Source organism: Hylobates moloch, unplaced genomic scaffold (assembly GCF_009828535.3).
Source record: "Hylobates moloch isolate HMO894 unplaced genomic scaffold, HMol_V3 SCAFFOLD_22, whole genome shotgun sequence".
Taxonomy (NCBI): Eukaryota; Metazoa; Chordata; class Mammalia; order Primates; family Hylobatidae; genus Hylobates; species Hylobates moloch.
In genome coordinates, this window is record NW_026652297.1 from 10988107 (window position 1) to 11004603 (window position 16497).

Sequence of the window (16497 nt, forward strand, 5' to 3'; positions counted from 1 at the left end):
TAAGAAACTATATATAATTTTCATCCTCCCATAGAGGGCAAAAATAGTGCCCCTGCTAATTCCCATAGAAGGGGAAGTCATGTTGTTCCTCAACTATATCCTGATCCTAACTGTCCACACTGCTGTATGGGACCCTTGCCTGAGCTCCACCCTCACAGCCTTTGTCTCAGCAGAGAAGCCTTTCTCTCAGTGGTACCCGGGTTGTAGAAGACTCTAGGGGAGAAGCACACGTTCACTACGGTAGCGCCTTTACCCTTGCCTAAGGGAGCTACCCTTTCTCCCCCATGAGAGAATGCTAGAGTCTGCTCCCACTCAGGATGAGGCACTGGAGATATTTAGCACCTGTCCGAATTCAGGCTGCCAGGTGGCGAGCATCTGTCTGTATGTGCAACACCACTGCTCTCTCTTACCTAGGAATGTACCAGGTCATCCAGGGTATCATCTCTCCCGTCAACGACAACTATGGGAAGAAAGACCTCGCAGCTTCTCATCACCGAGTGGCCATGGCCCGACTGGCCCTGCAGACATCCGACTGGATCCGGGTGGACCCCTGGGAGAGTGAGCAGGCACAGTGGATGGAGACAGTGAAGGTGCTGAGGTAATGGTAGTCACTCTCCTGTGTTATGACCAGGGGCCACGGGAGATGTCTGCAGAGCCTGCAGGGTAAAAGGTAGGGCAGATTATGGGGCTGGGTTTCTGCCAGGCCTTCCCAACAAATATCCAAGAAGCAGTTTCTACTTAGCAGGAGAGAGATCAACAGATTCACATTCTCAGAGAGGTCCCTGAGCAGAAAAATTACAAAACACTGTACTTTCAAATGCACTTTGTGGAAACACCCAACCTTATTTCAGACGACTGTAGCACTGGGGTCTAGCGCCACCACTTAGTAGCTGTGTGACTTTGAGCAAGTGATTTGAAGTCTCTGAAACATATTTCTCACTTACAAAATGGAACCAACAAAACCTAATGAGGATTTTTTATATGTAAATAACTTTCCTGACCCAGAACTACATAATAATATTCAGTAGGTGGGACCTTTTTTTATTTTTATCATTGTCTAAGTTGAAAACTACATCTATAGAATAAGCTGTCTTTTTTAATTGTATAATTCCTGGGTTCTGTAAACCCAGACTTTTATGTGACATAGAAAAAAAGACTATAAATCTAGAAACAGTTACTCTGGATTATTTTTTCTTCTGGAATTTCTATTTGTATTCAGCATAAGTAATAAAACTGTTTAAAACCCCAAGCCAGCCCGGCATGTTAGGGCAGTGGGTCACTAGCTTGTGTCTGCAGACTTTAAGGGGGAATTGCCAGAGAAGCAGGAAGTCTCACCTCTCCTGGCTGTTGGGATTGTGAGGATGGCCTGCCTCATCACTAATGACAACCAGCTCTGCTGGAAGGGATTGCAAATTGCTGTGTCTTTTGTCTATTTAGAACCACTAGGATTGGCAGGAAATGGGAGGCACAAGGGACAAGGTGGAATGATTGACAGGCCTGTTCATAATGTGTTTTAGTTTTCATTTTTTCCTTGTCTTCAAAATCACTTGGGAGAAAAAGGTTTACCTTTTTAGTAGAGGTAATCATTTAGTTTTTATATCCTCGTTCTTATTACTTACCTTTTACTGCGGAAAGAACCAGCCAGAAGCATTCAGCAGTTACAGTGTTGCTTCAGAACCTGTTGCCAAATTAAAAGGAGAGCCATTATAAAATAATTGTTATGACACATGCTCTTCTTTATTTTTTTTAATGACCCATTAGTATAAACAAAGACCCATATATTGAAAATTATATAAGGAATAAATTGACACCTAGATCATCCTTTTAGAATGAGTCATGCAGTCATTTCTCATTTATCTAGGCTAAGAGAGGGGGAATAGAGGCAAGAGAATAGATCATCCAACAAGTAATTTAGCTTTAATATGTAGGCAGAAACAGACGCTTTCTCCTCCACCCAGTGAGAAGCACTGTAGCCTAGGACACAGGTTTTAGAGCCAAACTTACTAGCTGAATTACTTGATATAAGTGATTTAGCCTCCCTGAGTCTCAATTTCTCACCTAATAAAATGGAAATGACATCACCCACTTCACTAGGATTCCGTGTGAATTAAATGAGATGATGTAGGCAAAACACCTGGTTTATGGTAGGTACTTAATAATGTTAGCTACCTTCCCTGAATCCCTAATGCTGGCCCATACTTTGTCCTCAAAACAGATAAGCCATTCATGGATAAATAGGAGTTGACCATAGTACTATTTATGATTACTTGTGCTTCTGCTGCAAAATACAGGAGTGAGCTAAGATTGTATTGAATGCATTCGTTTTCTTTTTAATTTTTTTTTTTTTGAGATAGGGTCTCAAAAAAAGCTCTGTGGTGATTCCAATACATGGCTAGCCCACCGCTTCAGCTGCCAAGTTTATTAATTAAGCTCTGTTGCCCAGGCTGGAGTGCAGTGGCATGATCTCGGCTCACTGCAACCTCCACCTCCTGGGTTCAAGCAATTCTCCTGCCTCAGCCTCCCAAGTAGCTGGGATTACAGGCACACACCACCATGTCCAGCTAATTTTTTGTATTTTTAGTAGAGACGGGGGTTCACCATGTTGGCCAGGCTGGTCTCCAACTCCGACCTCAGGCGATCCACCTACCTCAGCCTCCCAAAGTGCTGGGGTTACAGGCATGAGCCACCACACCTGGCCTCTTTTTAATTTTTTTTAAATAACTCCTTTATTCCTGTGTTGCTCAGTGTTGGCTTGCACACTAGAATCACCCAGAGAGCTTTAAAAAGTTGGTCTGGGTTGGGGCATCAGGATTTTTAAAAGCTACCTGGTGATTCTAATATATGGCTAGCTCACAGCTTCAGCTGCCAAGTATATGAATTAAGCTTATGATCAGTACCAAGATGCATCCAAACCAGTGGTCTCAACTCTGGCTGCAGAAATCACTTAATAAGTTTTTTTAAATGCTCACCTCCGCCCATCCACCCCAGAGATTTTGATTTGTCAGGGGTGGGCTCTAAACATTGCTATTTTCATAAAGGTTCCCATATGTATTTTGTGCAACCAAAATTGAGAATCACTGTTACAGTCAACACAGTTTTATCAAATGCTGATTAAGATTTGTAAAATTATTATTTGGAGTAAGTTTCATCTCCAAAATGTACCAATTGCATTTGTGTTTGATTACTAACACTTGCCGAAAATTATCAAAATCAAGGTTTTTGAAGACTGAAAATCCAGTTATAATTGTAAAGTCAGGTGGTTTTAGAAGCATGGTAGAAATCCACCCCATCTTTTGCTCCATTTAGTGTCCTCTTGATAAAGTCCATAGTGAATCTGCATCATAGTGACATAGTAACAAACATCTCTATAATGTAAATTCACTGTGGAGCTTATTGAGGATTCCTTCTTTCCCTATAAGATTGTTTACTTTTATTCTAATTTTTAAAATCTAGGTCAACTTCCATGCCTTTAGGACACTTGATAACATATTTCACTCATCTTCTCCTTGTGTTGTGGGCAAGGCCTTAGTCACATGCCACTTAATGTAATCCATCATCGTCATCATCATCATCACCCTTTCATGCACCCCTTTGCAAACGTGATCTTGTGTTGTCCTCATTTTACAGATAAAGAAACTGAGGCTCAGAGAGGCTACGTTAATCACAGTCACACACAAATAAACAGGACGTGGAGCTCCCATCTGTGGAGCTCTGAAGCCATGCTTATGGCCATCCTCAAAACAGGGATCTGCAGGCTGGGAACATGATGTGGCTGGCTTTACACCTGCCACAGTTACCCTCCAATCTTTCCTGAAGACCAGTGGGGCTGCTGAGGACACCAAGAACATGCCCCCAGGGTCAGTCCACAGGCCCAAGGTACCACTCAGGCAGGCAGCAAGAAGCAGTGATGGTCATGCCCCATGGAGGCACAGTGGAAGTCCCTGGCAAATGCATGTTGTATTGAAAGTAATTATTTCCACAACAAAGTTCAGAGATCCAGCTACTATTCAAAGTAGGGTCAACCTGAACTAGGACCTTCAAGGTAAGTAAAATGAGAATCACCACTACCTTTTACTGATCACCCTCTATGTGTGCCAAACTCTTTCATGTGTATCTAGTAAGCTCAGCAACTCCAAGAGGTAGGTGGGTTTAGCCCTATCTTATATATGAGGACATGGAGATTCAGAAAGGGTCGTAAAATACTTCAAGTCCTACAGTTAGAAAGTGGAGGTGAGACTCAATCTACTTCAGTCTGATATGAGAGCCCATACCAATCCAAGGGTGGATCCTCAGAAATAAAGTTTACCAAAATCAAAGCAGTAAAACAATAATGAAAACACTGAGTCCAGCCAGGCTCTAAGAAGACTGTGCTGAGGCTCTGAGATAATCCAGAAGGGCTTTGAACCAGGTTAAGTGTATTCATTCATCCACTCCTTCCATCATTCCTGAATTCAGCAGATTTAAGGAGCATTTTCGTGGGTGCTAGGAATATAAAGATGAATTCAGTGAGGTCCCTGTTCACAATCTGGTGGGAAGATAGACTAAGAGTAATGATAATAACAGCTAACACTTATTGGGCTCTTTCTGTGTATGGGCCGGTGCTAAGCATTTCAATTAATCCTCACAATAGCTCTCTGGGGTAGGTTCTGTCGTTATCCCTCATTCTCTAGATGAGGAAACTAGAGACACCAAGACCCCAGAGCTACTAGTTAGAGCCAGAATTCCAACCCAGTCTAATTCTAGAACTTAACACTGAGCCGCCTCCCAATTATAATCAGCAGCAGGCTACTTCCCCAGCATTTGGCAAGGTAGAAGCACTTTTTCATTCCTGATCTTGTGATACTCAGTGTAGATAAGGCCAGCATTAACTTTCATGACCAATTTACAGATAAGGTCCATGTGGCTCTGACAGTATCAATGCTATAGGGTGTCAGGGTCATTCAAGCAAAAAAGCCTGAACTGAAACCCACCCACTCTGGCTGAAAAGCATATGCTTTTCCCACCAGGCACTACTGCCCCGTAAATACACTTCTAGTAAATGAATAATACAGGAAGTAGAAGTTGGAAGATCAAATTGATACAAGAAGGGGTGTATAATGGTTGCTTGTGTTTGACAAAAGCATATATAGGTATCTCATGATTTGCAGAAGATAGATTGCTAAAGAAGGCAGGCATGCCAAATTTGTGAAAGTCTAATCATATTTGAAATGCCCAGTGCACTTTGTGTGTACTAACCCCTTTAATCTTCATAACCACCCATCAGAGGTGGGCAGTGTCATAATTCCTCACTGGCAGATGCAGCACCATCCACATAGAGACTTGAAATCACCCACCCAGGGTCACACAGCCAGCTGGTGGAGGAGCTGAGATTCAACCCAGGCCATCTGGCTGCAAGCCCTGGCTCTTGGCCGTCACCCTATTGCCTTCTAAAGTACTAGTTTCTAATGAGAGCAGGCAGCTTTCCTGGGAGCTAGCTGTGGGCCATGCACTGTGCCAGTGCTTCATGTGCATGGCTCATTCACCTTCACAAGAGCCTAAAAGTAGGTGTTGTTATCCCTGCTTCTCAAATGAAAATGTGTCTTGAATTCAAGTCTGTCTGATTCTAATAGCCCATGTCCTTAACCCCTACTCAGCAGTGACTCCTTTTTTTTTTTTTTTTGAGAAATATTGAAGAAAATGTTAAAAGAATAAAAATGTACTAATTTCTCTGCCTTCACCCATGTCGCATGGAAAGTAGTAGACTGTCTTGGACAGGACTCTCCATGAAGACCCGCATGGCTTTCTGCCCCAGCACCTGGCAATGCCTGCCACAGAGTAGGCCCTCGACAGATATTTGTGGAATGAGTGAACTAAAGTAGATAAAAGCAGGTTGAGACAAAATCTGAAAATCCCTGGGTGGCTTTGAGGGCTGGAGGACAGACATACCCTGAGCCCATATGTTTACAACACAGGCATCATCGCAGCGAACTGCTCAGATCTCCACCCCAGATGGAAGGCCCAGACCACGGCAAGGCACTCTCCCTGACCCCTGCAGGTGGGTGCTGACCCTCTTGTCTGTAGGAGAATGAGATGTCAGGGATTCTTTGAGAACCGAAGGGGGTAGGGGTGGTCACAGCTGCAGAGGACTTGAGTCCAACCCTCTGGGCACAGATAAGGAATTTAAGGCCTGCCTGGTTGGGATGACACTTCTGAGGTTGAAGTTCAGATTAGACAATCTGCCACCACCCCCTGTAAATTGCTCTGCTAATTTGGGATTTTTTGCCCCAAAGAAGTTTACCTACCCTTGTGACTTGTTCTAATGACATGGATTATAGTCAGGGTCACACAGGGATAAACTGATGAGTGCTGCTGGGTTTCTTTTAAAAGCCTTAGCCTTTTTGAATGTAAAATATGCCATTATAAAACTTGAACAAAGAGACTAAGACTTTATTTATAGCAGAATTACTCAATGGTTCACTCAAAAGAGGAAACCTATTTTTAAGGGAATTTAAAGTTGGTTTGGATTATCCTCTTAATTTGTAAGCCTAGATGTGTAAGCCAAGAAGCGTTGTCATTTCCTGGTGTTTGATAAAACCTTGTTGGCTGTGATTTCACAGTATGAGCTGCCCCACTGTCAGGGGCAAAATGCGTAACGCTCTCATGCAAATAAGCAGGAGCACCATGCAGTGGTGGGCGTGCAGATTCCAGCAGAATTCTGCAGAATTTCCTATGGCAGGGTCTCCCGACTTTGGTTGGTGGAGCACTGCTTCCAGATTAGAAGAGTTTAGGAATGCCGAGGTTTAGCACACCTAATGTGGTTTCTCTACTGAAGGACTTTTTAGAGCCTTTACTATGTCCATGTGCATTGTGATTCTACAAGAAAGAGAAATACCTTGCAGTCATTCTTACCACTTTTTTAAGTATGGAACTCTTTCTTTAATATCTGTTAGTATTTTTCAGAACTAGTGCTTCCTAGAGCAAGATTGGGAAACACTCTTCTAAAAAGACTTGGAAATGCTACCAGGCCCTAAAGGTGCCATGCAACAGTCCCCAAATGCTGGCCAAAGGATCACTCACAGCAGTATCCCCTGTGCAGCTTATTAAAAGCACTAATTCCCAGGTGTCTTCCCAGACCTGAGTGGGAGAAGGGCCCAGGAATCTGGATATTTAATAAGCACTCTGAGGATTTGCTTTACAGCCAGTCTAGGGGGCTGTGCATGAGAGTAAGAATCTAAGAAGGAGTTACAGTGCCTCCTATGTAATTATCTTACATAATGTTTACTGTATTCCTCTGCTCTCTCTGTCTGCCTGTCCTCTCCGTTACCTGCATGGGCTCCTTCCCACCCATCCCCCCATAAGCACAGTGCCCAGTATTCATTATCAGCCTCTCCCTTCTTTCTGCATCATCTCTGGCTCAGCAGGCATTCTTAAAAGGATTCTACAGACACTTTTTGAGCACCTCACTGGAACAGACTCTGGGCTCAGGCTGAGAACAGAGACAGCCAGCTCCAGCCCCCACCTCAAGCTGGAGACAGGGTATGAATGGAGGTGAGTCCAGGCATGAATTAGGAAGGCTGCATGGAGGAGGGGGCACCTGCACTGAGACTTGCAGGATGACCAGATTATTGAGGTTGGGAGACATTACTGGGCCAAGGGGCAGGCTAAGCAAAGCACAAGGGCGGGAGACAGCGTAAGTGTGAGGCACTCCATGCCACTAGAGCAGACTGGAGCCTCCAGTGAGAGGCAGGGGCAGCCAGAGTGACTCAGGAGGGACAACACACTGAGGCTCCCATCCTCTCACACTTCACCTCTCTGCATATGCTTCCAGAATCCCTGTCTCAGCTTTTTGCCTGGCCTGCCCCTCCTTCCTCTTAATTCTTGGTTCCCCTATTGAACACCTATCTGTCTGTGAGGCCCAGTTCAGAATTCACCTTCCCTGTGGAACCAGCCCCAGCTGCTCTCATTAATATGAGCTGTCTCCCTCTGCCAAAGCCCACTCCAGGTTCTTTCCAGAATCATTTTTCTAGGGGCTACCAGCTTAATCTGATTGGCCCTGTATTGTTGAGGGCCTCTTTCTCTCTATTCAGACCCTAAATCCCACTCATCTTGTTCTATTCTAAAGTAGCTATTTAAAAAAAGGGAAGTTTACATGAAATGAAAACTATGTTTTTCAGTTTACCAAAATATATCAGGGACTTTAAAAATCTTTGCACTCCTTGCTTGATAAATTCCCATTCTAAGAATCTGGCTAAGGAAATAATTAGAGATTGGGACAAAGATTTATGCAGAAAGATGTTTATCACAACAGTTTTTACAATGGCAGGAAGTAAAACCAATCTCAATGTTTAAATATAAAGGAAAGAATACATAAATTACACTGTATACGTAGGATAAAGAAACTACATAAAAGGTTTTGATGATGTGAAGAAACACTTATGAAGGAAGTGGAAAAAAATCAGGATACAATACTGCATATAATCTTAAGTATATAAAAATATGACTATACTTCCCATCTGTTTGCATGTCTAAATAGAAAAGACTAAGGAAATACGCTAAAAACTGATGGTGTTTTGTAGAAAGCAGAATTATTATTGTTGTTGTTATTTCTGCTTTAAATACTTACATATTTTCCATACGTTCCATAATGAACACAGTTTGATGTTTGTAATTGGTGTAAAATGTAGAGCAACTAAAAACAGGAAGGTGGAATTTTTCTCAGCATAAGTTTGGCTTTTGATGAGATGGCATGTGTGTTACTAGCGACATATTCCTAAAGGACCATCTTGTGTGCTGCGTATTTTATTGGTGTGCTGTTATACTCTGGGGTTGCAAATTACATGATGAGCTCAGCAATTTCTGGCTGCCAGAGCCTTGCTTTGCCCATCACTTCCGTGATTTGCAGGCCTCCTTGGGCTCACCCAGAGTCATATGGATTGCTACATTCTGGGCTGCTTGGGTGTGACACTTTGGGACGGATGATGCCTTCAGTTCTTTAACAGCTGACTCTGTCTGTCTTTTGTGAAGGTGGCCCCCGCCCATGGCTGATGGAACCGAGCACAGCTCAGCCACATTCAGAGGATTCCCTCTCCCAACAGAGCAGGCCCTTTATCTGTTTCCGTTTTATACTGAATGTTCCAAGATGGCCTTGTATGGTAAACTTAGGTGCTGCCTGTCAGATGCTTCATCTCTCGTGTCCTGTTTATACCCAGAAGTCCCAGATTTCTGAGTGTGTCTGTGAGGTACCATGACAAACATCACTGTTGGTGGCAGTGTTCACATGCTGTGCCCGACAGGAAATTTACATTGCATTCTCTCCATCACTCAATTCCCATAACTTCCAAAGAAAGCTTTACTATCCCCATTTTATGGCTGAAGAAACAGGCCCATAGGCTAAGTAATTTTCCCAAGGGTACCAGCATATTTAAAGTTGAACCCAGAGCTGACTGACCTCAAGATTGGTGTTCTTTGATCCCACAGACTTAGGACAACCAAACTTTCAAAGATCCTAGTGGCACTTCCCTCACAGTCTATGTAAATTTCGGCTTTATCTGCCTTTCAAAGCCCTTAGCTACTCAAAGGTAGAGCACACTGCCCCCAAAATGCCCATGGACATCCTGTTTGTTTATGTATCTGTATCACTGTTAGGAGAAATCATATTGATTTCTTTATACTACACACTGGAGTTACATACTTAGGACTTGGATAGAGTCACTCAGTCTAAAAATTCTGTAACAGTGTTGTAAACGGATTTGGAAGAGATGTGTGAATGCGTTTGTGAGCCCTGAAGACGGGACTGCCAGGAATTGGAGGTCTGAGGCCCATGTTGCCCGAGAAGTGATCTATCACATAGTATTGTCATCATGGAATAACAGGCACCACCAGCCTCACAGACAGGCCTTTGATTTGAGGGGCAGGGGAGGTGCGGGCACTTGTTCCTTCTAGGCAAGGCTCAAAGTGAATAGTATTCCTTACTGTCATTGTTAATGAATCAAACAGTACCCAATATTGAAACTGACATGCAGAAATTGTCCCCACAAAAAAATCTATTGGAAAAAGAAGGTGGTATCTTCTCTGTTCTCTGACCTGTAGGAAGAGAGGGGGTGTGTCCCAGGTCCCAGCAGATCCTGGAATGAAATGCACATCATAGTACCTCCCCCATAGGAAGACCACATAAAACTACCTAATTGTTTGAAAGACCAAACACTGTTCTGCTTTATACGACACTGGTTGGATAGATAAGAAATTGGAGTAAAGCTTCACAGATGCAGAACCGTTCAAATATACATATATGTTGTGAGCAATGGGACCAGCCCAAATTAGTGAAAAGTGTGAGTTACTGAATAATTGTTAAATGCAGTTTTATTGGTTTAAAAAAGCCAGACACTGGGAGATAATTCATAACTGTTGAGTGGGTGTTTCTATGAATAGAGTGGTAGATAAATGAGTAAATGGATAAGTGAACGAATGAATAAATGAAGGGTAATATCCTCATTTTAAAGTTGAGATCACATGAGGTATTGAACGGCAGAACCAGAATTTGGGTCTAAGGTGTCTGGCTCTAGAGTCTTAGTTTGTAATCACTAAGAGTTCATACACGCATGAATGAAGGAATGTTTGAATAGCATTTACTAGACCAGTATTATGCCACTAGAGCATTTGAAAAGGGTGTCTCTGTGATTGCATATGTTGCTTTAAATGAGTCTAGAGCTCATCATCTCATGGATGGGGAAACTGATACCCAGAGAAAGAAAAGTCTTGGCTCTGGCCGCACAGCAGCCTGTGCCCAGTTGAGGCCAGGACTGAGACTTCTCCGTGATACCTCCAGTCTCTCACTTTCCATTCCACAGTTGCTCCAGTGCTTTTGTGTGAACTCGTCTCTCTGGTCCACATTTGGATTCCTTCAAAGGTTCCACCTTAGAGGATCCTAAACTGACCATTTACACCAAGTTTTTCTCCAGTATGGTAGCCCTGGAGCCTCTCCTTACTGAGACTTTGTGGTGACTGACAGGTACCAGTACTCTGGGACCCCAGTCTTTGCCATTTACTGAAGCTGGGATCAGCTTCTGGAAGAATCAGAGACCCTGCAGCTTGGCTTGAATTTCCTTTGCTGATTAGCTCACCAAGAGGGACACGGATAGTGCCAGGAAAATCAGTCTGGGACTCTAGGAAGGGCTTCTCCAGTATAATGCAAGTACAGATTCCCACCAGCAGGCAGCAGCAGAACCCAGCAGTTACAAATGCCACACCTGGAGGATGGCTGCCTGGGTTTGACACCTGACTTCTCTGCCTAACTGAGTGACCTCAGGCAAATCACTTATCTCTCTCTGCCTCAGTTGCCCCCTCCATAAAATGGGCACAACAATACTCACCTCATAAATTGTTCTGGGGTGCATATGGTATTATACACATAAAGAACTTAGTAGTAGTGCCCATAGTAATCTCCCAATAAATGTTATGTATTATTTCATTATCACAATTAGCATTTTGTTAGAACACATTCCAAAGGATTATCCACATTAAGCATTGTTCTAGAGCTTTGTTTTCGTGGAAACTGCAACGAAAAGGCCACCAGCTGGAGTCTTAGAGACCTTTTGTTTATCCAAAGAGCCTTTATAATTAATCTTTATAGTGAGATTTTTATATAAAAGTGCCAGGTACTAGTTCCTAGTAACACAAGGGCTGAAATGGATTTCAAATAGGACAGTGACTTGTCCAAGGCCCACAGCTTGTTGGTCTCAGAGCTTTCAGAACCTTACCTCCCATCAGAAGACACAGTACTGGGTACAGCACAGCCACCTTTAGAGCACTCTGCCTTGGTCCAAAGCAACCACAGACAGACTTCTGTTAGAACACTGGAAAAAAAAAAATTCGTATTACTTGGCACTTTTCTAATATTAAACAAACGATGTATTGATTAAATCATTACTTACAACTGTATTCCCTGAAATGGCTGCAGATTCATTTACATGCTTTTTCTTTTCAAGTCATGAACATGGAGACACCGAGTTCTCGATACGTTCCAAGAAAAGCATTTTGTGAGACTTTCCAACAGAATATGATGTTGTCTTTCCCGGCAGTGACCCTTCTGTAACTTTACTGGGTCCATCCTTGTTTTTGCAGCTGTGCCTGAACTGAAGCTTCTCTGTGGGGCAGACGTCTTGAAGACCTTCCAGACCCCCAACCTCTGGAAGGATGCGCACATCCAGGAAATAGTGGAGAAGTTTGGCTTGGTGTGCGTGGGCCGGGCAGGTCACGACCCAAAAGGTTACATCTCAGAATCTCCCATCCTACGGATGCACCAGCACAACATTCACCTGGCCAAGGAGTCCGTGCAGAACGAGATCAGTGCCACGTACATCAGGCGAGCCTTGGGCCAAGGGCAGAGCGTAAAGTACCTGATCCCCGATGCTGTCATCACCTACATCAAGGACCATGGCCTCTACGCCAAGGACAGTGCCTGGAAAGGCAAAAGCACTCAGAGCGCTGAGGGCAAGACAAGCTAGGGAGCGGGGACTCAGCACCCGCACCTCCTCCAACAAGCTCCTGCTGGGGAGAGGGCTGTTAAGGTTTCTGTTTTACTTTGGTTTTTGCTTCTCCATTTTTCATTTGCTTTATTTCTACAATGATCCTACTTCTGAGGAGTCTTCTGTCCCAGGAAGAGATACCTTCTTTGCGAGAGAGGAAAGGTCTAAATCTCAAAGATAGACATTTATCAAAGAAGTTAAAATGGTGTGGCAGGTCATTAGGATTAGGCAGAATCTCTCAGAGCTGCTGGACAAGGAGGCCTACTTATTTCGTGTGGATGGTAATTATGGCGTACACACTGAATGCAGTTCTGAGCATGGCAGGGGCCCCGAGGGTCAGATCGGAATTGCCTACAATGCATTTTTTAACTAGGACCAGGTGCAGCATGCTAGTCTTGATTGGAAAGATTTGACAGGATGCTAATTACTGAACAGTGGGTTTTGTCAACGCCCTGGTTTCAGAATATGAACTGAGGAGTCAAACAGTTGGAAACAGCACATTGCTGATTTACACTGGATCTTGCCTTACAAACCATTGTCTGCCTGCCTAACCAGCCTTTCATAAAATTTAAACAAAACTCTTTCTACGTAGTGATCCTCAAGCAATATTTTTGATACAGCAAGTGTCAAACTTGCTATAGTACAAAAGCCGGGGCTCCTGATTTCCAGGTTTCTAAAAAGGAACTGAGGTAAAACAGATGCCTGACTGTTTTAAAGGATCTTTTTTAATGTTTTATGACTGCCTGTCTGTTTGAATACTGGCAAAGGGATAAATAATAAATTGACATCAAAAAGTACTAATGAAAAATTTCTCTTTTTTCTTCCTTTGTTATATTATTAATGCCTGATGTACCAGCTGTTGCTCTTCTTTTTAGCTGCTTCATGAAATTTGCTACTGTTCCAATTGAACGGGCATGAATTTAAAAGTTTGTGTTTCCAGGTAGTAGGAATTGAGGAAGCAATTGCTTTTCGGTGCCACACAAATGGCCTTCTAAAAGAAAGCACTGGGCCGATAGCTCTTTTCAGGTAGGTTTCTGAAATATTAGAACAGGGGCCTCATGTGCATGTAGGATTTGTCATTCTGTTACCAAATTAGGGAAAGGTTTTGATTGGCCTAATTATGTTTGGGTTTACTCATTATACTTGCTGATCACATGACTGAATGCATTCAGAATTTACGTCTCCATGGTTTTACTCTGGTTCATCCTTGCTACAGGTTTAGTCATGCAGAAAAACAAAGGGCCTGTTAGGAAGAATCTATTTTCTCCCCCCCGCAAAACATCTCAGTGTTTGCATATGTGTCATGAAGTGAAGTAGGAAATCAGGATTTTCTGGATCCAGCAAGTTCAGGGTGGGGAGCAGATTTTGATCCCTGCAACCACTGAAGCTGCCAGCCATTCCTCACCCTAAATGAACTCTGCACTCCAAGAGGTCCCTAAGGACCCTGAGAATCCAGGGGGATAGGAATCAGACAGCCTTGTCCAAAAGCTGCCACAGTAAGCTGTGTGACTTTGACTAACTCCCTTCCCCCACTGTGAGCCTCCATTTCCCTGCCTCTAAAATGGGAGGTTTAATCAGACACCTCTGAATTATCTTCTAGTTCTGGTTTTCTAAGACTCTGAGTGCCTCTGACTTCAGCCTACCCAGCCTTCTTTGGATCCAGTACAGGTCTAGCCAGACTAGAAGCTCCCCAGGGGCAGAGAATCTTTGTTTCCAGGGTCCCAAAAAGGGCCCTAATTATATGGATCTCTAATTTCAAATCAATAATTTTTATTCTTATTTCTGGAAAAGGGCCTTCAAAATTATACAAGGTTTTGTCTCTATAAAATGGATTTGTCATTTGCCCTGATGACAGTGTAGACAGAAGGGAAGTGACAATGTATTTGAGACCTGAAGGGTGAGTTCACAAGATCTGGGGATGGGTTGAGGCAGCTGGCTTTCAGGAAGAGGGAACACCACATGCAAAGGCCTTGAGGCAGAAGAGGCCAAAATGTGCAGCATGCTGAGCTGGATTCATCATCACTTCCTGGAGAAGGGGTACCTTATTGCATCATGCACCTGACAGCAGGTGTCTGAAGCCCCCATCCCCCTGTCCAGCCTTTCCATAGGCTCAGGGCACCAAGTCCAACCAGTTTGGAGGTGATGTCATCATCTCCCTGATCCGTGTGTGCATCATGCAGCCCCTACCAGGCAAAACATCCATTTCTGAGCCTTTATGTTGTCTCTTTCTAAAATAAAACAACAAAACCACAAAACCTACTTCATTAAATACATATATGAATAAAACATTATATATCTTAATTTCTGTGCTCTCACTTTGTCTCATTGATTAATGTAGCCTCCTTTTTTTAGCATCAGAAGAGAAATATATATATCACTGCTGTGCTCCTGATTTATTGTGTTGACACTGACCTGCATACCTGATTCCACATTCCTTTCCATTCCCTCGGGTCTTTTCTGCATCTACTTTGCCAGGGTGTTTTGTTTATTTTGCAAGAGCAGAAAAACAGTGGTTTGGGCTCCTGAGTAAATAGAATTTCCAGCCTTAAATAAAAGTTCTCCTGTAATAGCATGTACTGCCCAAATGAGAGGAGCTCTGTATCCTAGCCTGAGGAAAGGATTTTTCATTTATAACACTATCTGTGTCACTTGGGACGGAATGATGTGAAATCCCATGTTAAACCAACAGCACTCCAGATTTGCAAGGTACATTTGATAATTGGGTTAATACATGAATATGAATTTCCTTATCCCCATCCTCACACTTTCTAGGCTAACAGTATTTCTGCCCTCCCTTTCTGCACGGATCTTCATGCATAGATTGTGTTCAATTTCAGTCATGACGTTATTTTCCTGGATCAAAAATTGGCATTATAGATATACATGTGTGACTAATAAACAATCTGTAATAATGCATCTAGGCACATGCCTCAGAATATTTTAGTAGTGTTAAAATAACCTCATAAAGGATCGTTCGTGGCACCACAGACTGTGAGGACTAGAGGGAAGCTTCAAATTCATCTTGTCCCAAATTTCCAAATTATCAAATATGTAAATCCCACAAATGGAGTTTCACTACTAGAAAGAATAATAATAACGTGTTCTGTGGATGAGTTTGGGAAGGCCTCCTTTCTGTTCCCCTGTTGAAAATCTATAATGTGTGGAGTGCATGCCCTCTCAGTCCTACCTTCTCTACACCCCCTGTATGGAGCTGCTTTTCTCTATCCCTTCTGTTGCCTCCCCATCCAAACTGCCATCATCTCTCACTTGGATCACCCAACAGCCTCCTAAAAGGATACCCCAATCCAGTCCTGACCCCTCCAGTCCATTCTCCACATAGCAGGTAGGGCAGCTGTATGTGTGTACAAATCTGGTCATATTACTTCCCTTCCCAAACTCCTTCTGAGGGACATTAAGAAAATGAAAAGATAAGCCACAGACTGGGGAAAAAAATTGCAAAATGTATATCTAATAAACAATTTAAATTCAGGATATCTAAAGAACTCTGATGACAAAAATAAGAAGACTAACAACTCAATTAAAAAATGACCAAAAGATTTGACTAGACATGTACAGGAGAGGGGAACACAGCAGGCCTGATGTTGCTCTGTAGAAGGGTCTGCCTGTGGAGCTCGCCTTTGCCTGGCATCTGAGAACCTGGCTTTTGGAATGTTACCTATGTTTCCAGCTGATAAGGCTGTTTTGTCTTTCCAGGGCACTGAATCCTACAGTACCAGCTTGCCTAAACCGTTTGTACAAACAGTATGATTTATGGTGCACACTTGCTTTTCTTCTAAGAGTTTGGAATTTCAGTAATCACCATTGGTCGTGTAGCAGAAGAGCGCCTACATCACTAGCCCACAAAAAACTCTGGGTGTCGAGTCTCAAGCAAGGCCCCCAGGCAGAAACAGCATGCACTGTTGCTGCATTTCACTGCTGGGGAGAGAAGCATGTTCAGTGCAAACCCCACCCCAGAAGACAGAACTTTAAAAGC

At 43.2% G+C, this 16497-nt stretch overlaps 1 protein-coding gene and 1 long non-coding RNA gene across 14 annotated transcripts in view; one reads left to right on the forward strand and one right to left on the reverse strand.

Annotated features, from left to right (window-relative positions):
- NMNAT3 (nicotinamide nucleotide adenylyltransferase 3) overlaps positions 1-16497 on the forward strand; it is a 110535-nt gene that overhangs the window by 90481 nt on the left and 3557 nt on the right. For 8 of the 13 annotated variants that reach the window (XM_032143616.2, XM_058433503.1, XM_032143612.2 and 5 more), the window contains 3 exons: positions 415-598; positions 5952-6034; positions 12100-14854. In XM_032143616.2, the coding sequence (XP_031999507.1) occupies positions 415-598; positions 5952-6034; positions 12100-12482 (650 nt within the window). In that variant the 3' untranslated portion in view covers positions 12483-14854. Of the gene's footprint in view, positions 1-414; positions 648-3627; positions 4043-5951; positions 6035-7400; positions 7528-12099; positions 14855-16497 lie in introns of those variants that run through there. The other 5 variants (XM_032143614.2, XM_058433508.1, XM_032143615.2 and 2 more) reach the window with 5 other exon arrangements.
- LOC116461739 (uncharacterized) lies at positions 574-12136 on the reverse strand. The gene is made up of 3 exons (XR_004246179.2): positions 11736-12136; positions 1620-1678; positions 574-656 (listed from the first exon to the last, which is right to left on the reverse strand). It is a non-coding gene; the product is annotated as an uncharacterized LOC116461739 (long non-coding RNA).